Source organism: Bison bison, unplaced genomic scaffold, assembly GCF_000754665.1.
Source record: "Bison bison bison isolate TAMUID 2011002044 unplaced genomic scaffold, Bison_UMD1.0 scf7180017864183, whole genome shotgun sequence".
Taxonomy (NCBI): Eukaryota; Metazoa; Chordata; class Mammalia; order Artiodactyla; family Bovidae; genus Bison; species Bison bison.
Window position 1 is genome coordinate 1,218,987 of NW_011494755.1, and position 10,714 is coordinate 1,229,700.

Below are 10,714 nucleotides of genomic sequence, written 5' to 3' on the forward strand. Positions count from 1 at the left end.
TTGGAAAAAACCCTGATGCTGGGAAAGATTGAGGGCAGGAGGAGAAGGGGACGGCAGAGGATGAGATGGTTGGATGGCATCACTGACTCAAAGGACATGAGTTTGAACAAGCTCCAAAACTTGGTGATGGACAGGGAAGCCCAACATGCTGCATTCTATGGGTTTGCAAAGAGTTGGACGTGACTGAGCAACTGAACTGAACTTACTGAGTGTCTGTGCTGAGAGCTTTGTACTTTTTTCTCTTTAAAATAAATCATATTCACTTGCATGCAACTGTGAGTGTTTGCATGTTCTGTTCGTGAAGTTCAGCTCCAGGAATAAGAACTCAGGTTCCCATCTCAGGAATCTCCAGGGAATCTGGCCTTGAAGTTGGCCTTAGGCCAAATAACTACCAGGGAGGGAATGCAATGCCACTCATCAGCAAATAATTGGATTAAAGTTTTATTGAGTAAGGCCCTGCTCATCAGGGCAAGACCCAGTTTTTCCCATTGCCAGTCCCTCCCATTAGGAAGCTTACACTTACCTAATGCTGCAACAAAATATGATGACCTGGTGTGCTATTGAGGTATGCTGTTGCTGCTGCTAAGTCGCTTCAGTTGTGTCTGACTCTGTACGACCCCATAGAGGGCAGCCCACCAGGCTCCCCCATCCCTGGGATTCTCCAGGCAAGAACACTGGAGTGGGTTGCCATTTCCTTCTCCAATGCATGAAAGTGAAAAGTGAAAATGAAGTCGCTCAGTCCTGTCTGACTCTTCGTGACCCCATGGACTGCAGCCTACCAGGCTTCTCTGTCCATGGGATTTTCCAGGCAAGAATATTGGAGTAGGGTGCCATCGCCTTCTCCGCTCAAACTAACTGACCTGTAATCAAATATAATAATGTTAACTGTCTTTTATGGAGTGCCTATTAAATACCAAGAAACGTAAGTACTATATCATATACCAACACTAGAAGGTAGATATAATACTCAATTGCAACTTAAATATCTTCCCCAAGATCACCAACCGACAAGTCAGGAAATTGGAATTCAGAGTATCCAATTCTAAAGCCATCTCTTTTTATAACTGCAAGGTAAGGTGTGTATCTTAAATCATCAGTGTAATTAGATTAGTAAGCACCATTATTGATAACTACTATGCATTCATAACTACATTAAATTCTTCATATGTATTGCTTCATTCATTCTCAGAACAATATTAGGTATTTTTTAAGTTCCTCATTTTACAGACATGGAAACCAAAGCTTAGAGAGTTTCAGTGACCTCACTGAGGTCATAGAGGTAGTGCTTGACAAAACTGGGCTAACTTCAGAAACTAATGTTCTCAACCATCTCACTCTTCTGCCTCCAAAATGACAGAAAACACTTTGTTCTTATAGAATTAGCAAAATCAATACCAGAAATATATTGTGGAGCTAAAGTCCTTTTGTATCACAGAGAATCTCACAATCATAAAATATTCTCTTTGGCAATGTATGTTTTAAATATTTTAACAAAACACATGGAGAATGGCTGAAGGAACAACAAAAGTATAGCCTGGTACAAGAAAGAATCAGAAACAGCAATCTGGAAGTACCTGAAAAGCTCTCATGAAAAAACGAGCATATATACTTGTTGTTACACAAGGAAAAATGAGGGTTGCATATATGTAGAGTTAAATGTAAAGAGCTTTCTAATAAGAAGAATTCTCCCAAAATAACCTGAGCAGCCTCATACAGTGCTCTAACCATCACTGGGCTGGGAACAGAAGTAAAATGAACATCAACCCAACTTTAGAGAAAACAACATAGTTTTCATATGGATGAAACAAAACTAAATAAAACCATAGGTGAAATTTCATTCATATTTTTCAGGGATATAATGAAAATCTTAATGAAAATTTAAACTGCATGTCAAAAATAAGAAGGAAAACTACAAATTGGAAAGGTATTTACAGAGACAAATGTGTTAATTAAGAGTTCATACAATTTAAGAGGAAAACTATCAAAATACCAAGAGACAAGAATAATAAAAAGGTAAATATAAGTAATACATAAACATAGACATAATATTCAATTTCATGAGCAATCATAGGAATAAAAAGTAAAACAAAGTAATGGTTTATATAAATAGAAAAGAATAGATACCATTTCTGGTTCTAGAAAATATGCAAAGAATAGTCTGTGCAAATACTGCAGTAGCACAGTAAAATGTTAAGCTTGGAAAAATAATATTGCAAACGTATCAAGAATTCTCTCAATTGATATCTTTCCATTCTATAATCACATCACTAGAGGTTAACCTTATGTTATTTCTAGTAGAAGGAAAGCAGATGACAAAGATATCAATGATCATTATATCAAAATCTCAAATACTAAAATTAAAATATCCAACAGTATTAAAATTAAGGCTAGATTATTCTTCAAATATTAGAGAGAAAGGTGATAAAGACTGCAAAGTCACAGAAAATTATTGATTTAAAATGCAATATGCTAATTAAATTTTATCCATACTGGTATAAAGAAAAATTGTTTCTATGTAGTTTTGAGTTAACAAGGATATGGATTATAAAAATAATTTAAAGAAGTAGAATGACTTCCTCTTTTACTAGGATTTTATTAACATTGATCTAGCATTATCTGTGGAAGCAAAAGAAAAACAAATTCTTGGGGAAAGTTTAAGGGTTTTGAGAACTTTGCTGAAGTCATCAAATAGATGTGTTCAAAGAAAATTCCAAGAAATACATGGCTAGGGAAGGTTTTTGTTAAGTCAGGTTAATTGGGTTTTGGGAATGAACAGAAGTGGGGACTTCTCTAGAGAATTCTAAGTTTCTGACTCACAACCTTAAGGACTAAAGAAGTTTATAAAAATGAGCACTAAATTAGCTTCCAAAAGAAGCTGAGTCTCTTGAGTAAGTGTCAACTTTAAGACAAATCATGTGAAGCTAGAGTTGCATCACATCTTCTTTTTAACATGTTTCATTTCCTTCATGCCTCTTAAGAATATTCATGCACAGACAGATTGCCTAATCATGGCTGCTCTTTCTCCCATTTCTTTTTAGGAAGGAGCAACTGAAGTTTAGCATCTTCTGGCCTTATTAATAAAATGCAAATGAAATTCAAAAATGAGAATTCTTTCAGTTGATACAATGGAATGGTATGAATGACTAAAACCCAGTCAGAAGGTAAGATAAAGAGAGAAGTTTTATTTAAATTTTTCAAAAGAAAAACATCCCATCAATAAATATACAAATATTGAGCTGAGGTGACCATTGCTCAGAGGTTTTGAAAATATGTATATATTTATTTATGTGAAAGGAAAAAAATATAAAAACCCACCAGGCATCATCTCCAAGACTGGGATACAACTAAATTTTTTTATCTCAAATTTTTCCATGGGAGAGACTATGAGGAAAAGAAAGTAGTTTGCAATGCAAAAGAGCCTCATAAATAATAGACTTAGGCTTTTCTGATGGCTCAGGTGGTAAAGAATCTGCCTGCAATGCAGGAGACCCAGGTTCAATCCTTAGGTTGGGAAGATCTCTTAGAGAAGGAAATGGTCCCTGCAGTATTCTTGCTTGGAGAATCCCATGGACAGAGGAGCTTGATGGGCTACAGTTTGTGGGGCTGCAAAATCAAATAAGACTGAGCAACTAACACTTTTGCTTTCAGTGGCTATGCATTTGAGTATTGAGAAGTATTGAGTTCACTAAAATTTTAAGTAAAAAGTATCTGGAGAAAGAACACTTCATGATTAATATATTATTCACACATAAACTATGTTCAGTAAGAGCTTGAGGATACATGTAATTAAAGATGTTTGTAGTAAAAACAGGATTAGAAACCAAAAAAAAAAAAAGTAACAAATGGAAGAAATAATCATGAGGGTTAGTCTGATCCTCAGAAGGCCAAAGCAAAACAAACAAAAAAAAAGTATTAAAAGTTTTTGAGTTTTCATTTATATAATTAATCAAATTCCACTACTGAGACCTTATTCTCTACACTAAACCTGAGAGAAATTTTCAATATTTTTTCATATGAATTCATTATTAGAATAATGTCTTCATAAGTGGAAGATGATGAATGTCTTCAATGTTTTCAGAGGCAAATATACATTTTATGTGTGTATTTATCATATGGGTCCTTGAAAAATATTCAGTGCATCATTTTAAATTGTGCTTTTATTTAAAAATTCATACTTACGTAAGCATTTTGACATAGCAATAAAAATAAGGGTTTGAAGACCATAAAGATACGGATTTAAAATTAATTAAAACTGCATTTTGATGTTGGGTTCCTGGTTCATTTTGTATGGAAAAAATTGCATAACTGGAACACTTTCTACCTTGAAAAATAGCACAAAAATAGTAGTCTGAAAATTTTTTTCATATAAAGTAAATTAAATACCTATTTAAAAAATAAAGATAAGGGTTCAAATAATAATTCTGCTATTTACCAACTATAGGACATTGAAATTGTACTTGAATTTTGAAATATCAAATTAATTTCTTCACTGTTAAAATATTGATAATAATTTTGAATTATTCTGAAAGATAAATGGTAAAAATTATTTGAAGTGCCAAATACAGACTAGGACCTCACATGTTGTCAATTACTCTTCTCTTTGTGAGCTAAAATAATACACCTTTCCATGTGGTATGTTAATTGAATATAAGTTTATAAAATCTACAGCATAAAAGTTGATAACTCTACTTGTTTTTTTACAATATCAATTGTCTTAATTGATCTATTTAGAAGAACTGGAGAGGATAACAGAATTATATCCTCTAGTGAGAATTTAGAGTATAGATGGCATCTGCTTTTCAATGAAAAATCTTAGAACTTTAAATATTAGACCTTCAAGTAAGCAAGTCAATAAAAGTGAAAAAGAATTCTAGACAGTTAGGGATCTTTCTAGAAAATTAGAGAGCTTAACTTCTGTCTTGAATTAAAAAGTCACAGACTTTTCTTTAGGTCTGCTACAACAGTAAAAGAGTGCCTGAATGAAACCTCACAGCATGGAACCACAGAGTGATTAAAACACCAGGAGTTGGTTGAGAAGGATTAGAAGACAGCCAGGATTTAGGTCAGTTCAAAGCCTCAACAAATAAGAATATCATAGTCTAGTGACAATTCTATTCTAGGGACCATGGATCGGAAATCTCTTTTGAGATTATATTAATATGACTAAGAACTCAAATTCTTTATCTTGGTTCACTCCAAAAATAATTAACACTGTTAACCTACAAGATTTAGAGAGTAGGGATCATAAATGTTCCAGGCCTACCAGAAATAGTAGCTTCCTATGGATAACTAGACAGGATGCACCAGTACACCTCAGTCTTAATGTTTAGTGTCTAGACACATGAGACAACCACTGTAATGTTTAAATTGTTTTAGCATATTTTACTCTGAGTTAATCTTTCTAATATAATTTGACACCTACTTCAGTGTCTTTCTCTTTTTCATTATACTTTTCCTTTTGCATTTTTATTTTAGAATTTGGGTAATTCAGAAAAGTAGGAAAAAAGTATCTAAGATATCCATTAATGTTTTGATATTTCTTTTCAGTCTTTCAATTCTGTCTAGGTTATCTTGGTTTAAATTTTGATCTTTCAAATAATGTTATAATTGTTTTGTTATCACTTAATCATTCTAAAATACTTTAAATGTAATTTTGGGGTTAGTGGAAATTTATCACAAATGTCATATTAAAAGGTGAGTAATGACCCAATATAAGTGTACTATGATTATTTAACAATTCTCCTCGCATTAGACAAGAATGAAAAACTGTTTTAAAAGATCACTTCCAATATACAGATACCATGGAAACTGATTGTATTATAAATTACCAAGAATCTTTTAAAATCTTCATTTCCTTGTTCCCAGATTCTATAAATTCATTTTAGAGAAGTAAAGTTAAATGGGGAAAGCATTTCAGGCACAATGCAATTCAATAGAGTATTTGTTAACTGTTTCTTAAAAGGTACTCTAGCATTACAAGAGTAGAAAATCATCTCCTCTATATAATCTGTTATCCTTCCTCTCCACCTCCATTTGAAAACCTTAAAGCAGATGGTGGTCTCTCTCTAAAAAATCTGCAAGTAAAATTTTTTTTGCAGAAATTATCAAAGGGCTGTTAGGATACCTCATGTACACTACATTTATTTACTATAAGTAATTTCCAAATAGGAATCAGGTTTATAAGATGTTCCTAAAAAGAGAAGGTTTTTGACCTGATTCACATCTGTCCTCCCGAAACTGCAGTACATTCAGATCTCAGATGACTGAAGCTCTGCTATCAGAATTTTATTCTCAAACTCTTTTGGTATGTGTACCTACAGTCAATCAAGCTCCAATCTTAATACCAAGTAAAGGTATATCCTGGCCTACCCAACACTTGCTACCCTTTTTGAAATGTATGCCTACAAAGTAGGGTGCAGCCTGAATTAAGAGAGTGTCCTCCTTTCTATGGACAGAGGAGCTGGCTGGGCCATAGTCTTTGAGGCCACAAAAGAGTCAGATAAGACTTGGAGACTAAACAAGAAAAATCTCCTTTCTATAATCAATAGATATATAAATATTCTATTATTGTGAATGCATTGTCTCACCATTGTGAAATAGAGTTTTCATAGAAAGCAGTGTAACTCATTGACAAATGACTATCACAGAAATAGCTAGTCCTATACTGGAAACATAACTACTTTTTGAAAACCCTAAGTAAAAACCCATCTATTCGATCAACTTTTTTTCTCTAGGAATATTTTTTAATCTAGGTAGAATATCTTGAGAATGAAGAAGTGTTTTCAGAATTATACTCAGTTCTACTTAGTTGTTATAGGGAAGAATATCATATACAAATATCTGCTCTTTAGATTTTTTCAAATTAAAGTCATTTTCTCTACATTCTATAGCACACAACTCTGATCTTGTTCAGTTCAGTCTCTCACTCATGTCCGACTCTTTGGAGCACCACGGACGGTAACATGCCAGGCTTCCCTGTCCTTCACCGTCTCCCAGAGCTTGCTCAAACTCATGCCTATTGAGTTCATGATGCCATCCAACTATCTCATCCCATTTGCTCCTGCCTTCAATCTTTCCCAGAATCAGGGTCTTTTCAGATGAGTCAGTTCTTTGCATCAGGTGGCCAAACTATTGGAGTTTCAGCTTCAGCATCAGTCCTTCCAATGAATATTCAGAACTGATTTCCTTTAGGATGGACTGGTTTGGTCTCCTTCCTGTCCAAGGACCTCTCAAGAATCTTTTCCAACACCACAGTTCAAAAGCATCAATTCTTCAGCACTCAGCTTTCTTTATAGTCCAACTCTCGTATCCATACATGACTTCTGGAAAAACCATAGCTTTGTCTAGACAGAACTTTGTTGGCAAAGTACTATCACTGATCTTTAATATGCTGTCTAGGTTGGTAATAGCTTTTCTTCCAAGGAGCAAGCATCTTTTAATTTCATGGCTGCAGTCACCATGTGCAGTGATTTTAGAGATCAAGAAAATAAAGTCTGTCACTGTTGCCATTGTTTCCATTGTTTGCCATGAGGTGATGGGTTCGGATGCCATGAGCTTAGTTTTCTGAATGTTGAGCTTTAAGTCAACTTTTTCACTCTCCTCTTTCATTTTTATCAAGAGGCTCTTTAGTTCTTCTTTGCTTTCTGCCATAAGGGTGGTGTCATCTGCATATCTGAGGCTATTGATATTTCTCCTGGCAATCTTGATTCCAGCTTGTGCTTCATTCAGTCTGGCATTTTGCATCATGTACTCTGCATATAAGTTAAATAAGTAGGGTGACAATATACAGCCTTGACGTACTCCTTTCCCAATTTGAAACCAGTCTGTTGTTCCATGTCTGCTTCTAATTGTTGCTTCTTAACCTGCATACAGATTTCTCAGGAGGCAGGTAAGGTGGTCTGGTAGAATCTCAACTTCCTTTCTTGGAAAATATTGAGCTTAATTGCAAATTCAGCAAATGGAAAAGGAACGCCTTTCATATGGACAGAAATAAAGGGCAAACTCTTCTATGTGTGATTTTGTAGTTTGTATTTCTAAAAACTAAGGAATCCAAAACAAATTGCAATACACTTACACAGAAGTCTCACCAAAATGTTTAGTTTTGTATTGTCTGCTGTTCAATTTCAATCCTACATAGAACTGAAACCCCAATGGCAAGTTCCAAAGATATCAAAGAGAGATGATTTAAAAGGCCTTGCTACTCATGTGCTTATACACAGGCAACATCAACAACATCTGAAAGCATGTTAATGAATACAGATCTTAAAACCCACTTCAGATCCACTGATTGAGAGTCTTTTACAAAAATTTCCCATGTGATTCATCTGTATACTAAGATCTGGATGTGTGTTTTCTTCCTCAGCTGCACAATAGAATCATCCGGAGCGCATTATTCTAAAAGATGCCTTAGACACTACCACTCAGACAACTTCTATAATTTTGAGAGCAATAACCAAGTAATTTAAAAAGGGGATATAAAGTCAGAAAATGTAGAACTGAATAGTAGTTTGTTTACCTACTGTGTTTAAAAATACTTCTTACCGTTATGAACTTTATCTCCCTCAGAGTATTATAGTGATGATAAAATAAGTATGATGAAAATTTTCATAAATTGTAAAACCCTAAACCAATGTTATTGTTAATGACTGGCATGATATAAAATCATAAATTAATATTTTTAAGAAGTTAAGCATGTTATTTCCAAAATGATGATATTCAAAGTAAGTCTGAATCAGGAATAACAAGTATTTATTAAATAGTTCTTCCCTGACTCAGAATTTGTGCACATAAAGTCAGAAATGGAATATTAAACTACCAACATAATTATTGTCTTTCTTCTATTCCCTTACACATGAGCTAAAAGAAAAATTTGAAAATCTAAACTCACAACTGTAAACCCACCAGCTAATACTGACCTGTTGCCCTTCCTCCAATATTCTCTTACTTCTTATTATAATACTGTATAGAGTCCTTAAACCCGCATCTCTTCTGGATTACTCCAGGTATGAAAATGTGAAATGGAAAGGACCAATTGGACAGACATTGAGTTCATTCTACAGGGGCTTTCTGAGTATCCAAGAGCAGAAAAACTCCTTTTGGCGATGTGTTTGTTGATGTACCTGGTGATTCTCCTGGGGAACAGCACTTTGATCATCCTCACTCTCCTGGATTCCCACCTTCACACCCCTATGTACTTCTTCCACTGTAATCTTTCCTTCCTTGATATTTGGTACACATCCTCCTTTATCCCCTCAATGCTGATACACTTTCTATCAGAGAAAAACAACTATCTCCTTCACTAGGTGTGTTGTTCAGATGTCTGTCTCTTACACTATGGGGTCGACAGAGTGTGTACTTCTAGCAGTGATGGCATACGACCGTTCCATAGCCATCTGCAACCCTCTGAGATACCCTATCATCATGAACAAGGCGTTTTGTATTCAGATGGCAGCTGTCTCCTGGGGACTGGGCTTTCTCAACTCATTGACAGAAACAATTCTTGCAGTACAGTTGCCCTTCTGTGGAAAAAATCTCATCAATCATTTTGTTTGTGAAATATTGGCTTTTGTCAAGCTAGCTTGCACAGATATATCCTTGAATGAGATTACTATCATGGTGGGCAATGTAATATTTTTATTTGTTCCATTACTGTTGATTTGTATCTCCTACATTTTCATCCTTTCCACTGTACTAAGAATCAATTCAGCCGAAGGAAGACAAAAGGCTTTTTCCACCTGTTCAGCCCACATAATGGTGGTGACTGTGTTTTATGGGACAATCCTCTTCATGTATATGAAGCCAAAGTCCAAAGACGCTGCTTTTGATAAATTGATTGCCCTGTTCTATGGAGTCCTCACACCGATGCTCAATCCTATCATCTATAGCCTGAGGAATACAGAAGTGCATGGCGCTATGAGAAAATTGACAGCTAGACTGGTTCTGGAGGAAAGAATGAGAAATTTGCATCTTTGAATTTATGCACAAAATAAGCTCATATATCGGATGCAAGGTTTTCAGTACAAGCAGAACAAAGGAAATAAAGGCTATACATAAAATCACAGAATTTAAGAGTTGGGAAGAAATTTCAGGGTAATAATCTAAGTTCATTATTTATGAAAATAGCATAAAAATGTAGGGACATGTAGTCCATGAAGTGAGAACAAACTTTCAGAAACAAGAAAAAAATTGAAATTAAACTTTTCCAGAAATATCCAGGTTTAATTTTTCACAATTAAAAATATGTATTTTTCATTCCCCTTTTTGAGAGAACTACTTGAGTTCTTGTTTTTTCTCTTTATTACTCATTATTGCTTTACTCAGGGACTTGATCGGCCCCAACCTCCTTTTTCTAGTATATATATATATATATTCCTTCTTCTTTCCCTTGCTGTGTTTCTTCTACCCAGTCTGCTACACTATGCTGCATGCACTATGTAGTTAACCAAATATATCCTGTTCTTTCACACTTAAGGACAATAGTATACATCACTTCATCCCCATTATCATATTTCTCCTATGGTGACAACTCAGGCATCTAATTAAAGAAAATTCAAATGTTTTATCTTCTGAAAAATCCTTCCATATTTACCCACAGTGATAGCACTGTTTACAATTGCCAAGATATGGAAGCAACCTAAGTGTCCATCAGCTGATGAATGGATAAAGAAGATATAATGTGTGTGTGTATATATATGTGTGTGAATATCGTTGTTGC

The 10,714-nt window shown here is 34.6% G+C and overlaps 1 protein-coding gene across 1 annotated transcript; it reads left to right on the forward strand.

The window, feature by feature from the left end:
• The first annotated feature begins 9,017 nt into the window (after positions 1-9,017).
• LOC104991205 (olfactory receptor 13C3-like) lies at positions 9,018-9,972 on the forward strand. Its single transcript, XM_010843607.1, is given in 2 exon segments — positions 9,018-9,287; positions 9,289-9,972. Coding segments are annotated over 2 exon segments (954 nt in total).
• The last annotated feature ends 742 nt before the right edge of the window (positions 9,973-10,714 follow it).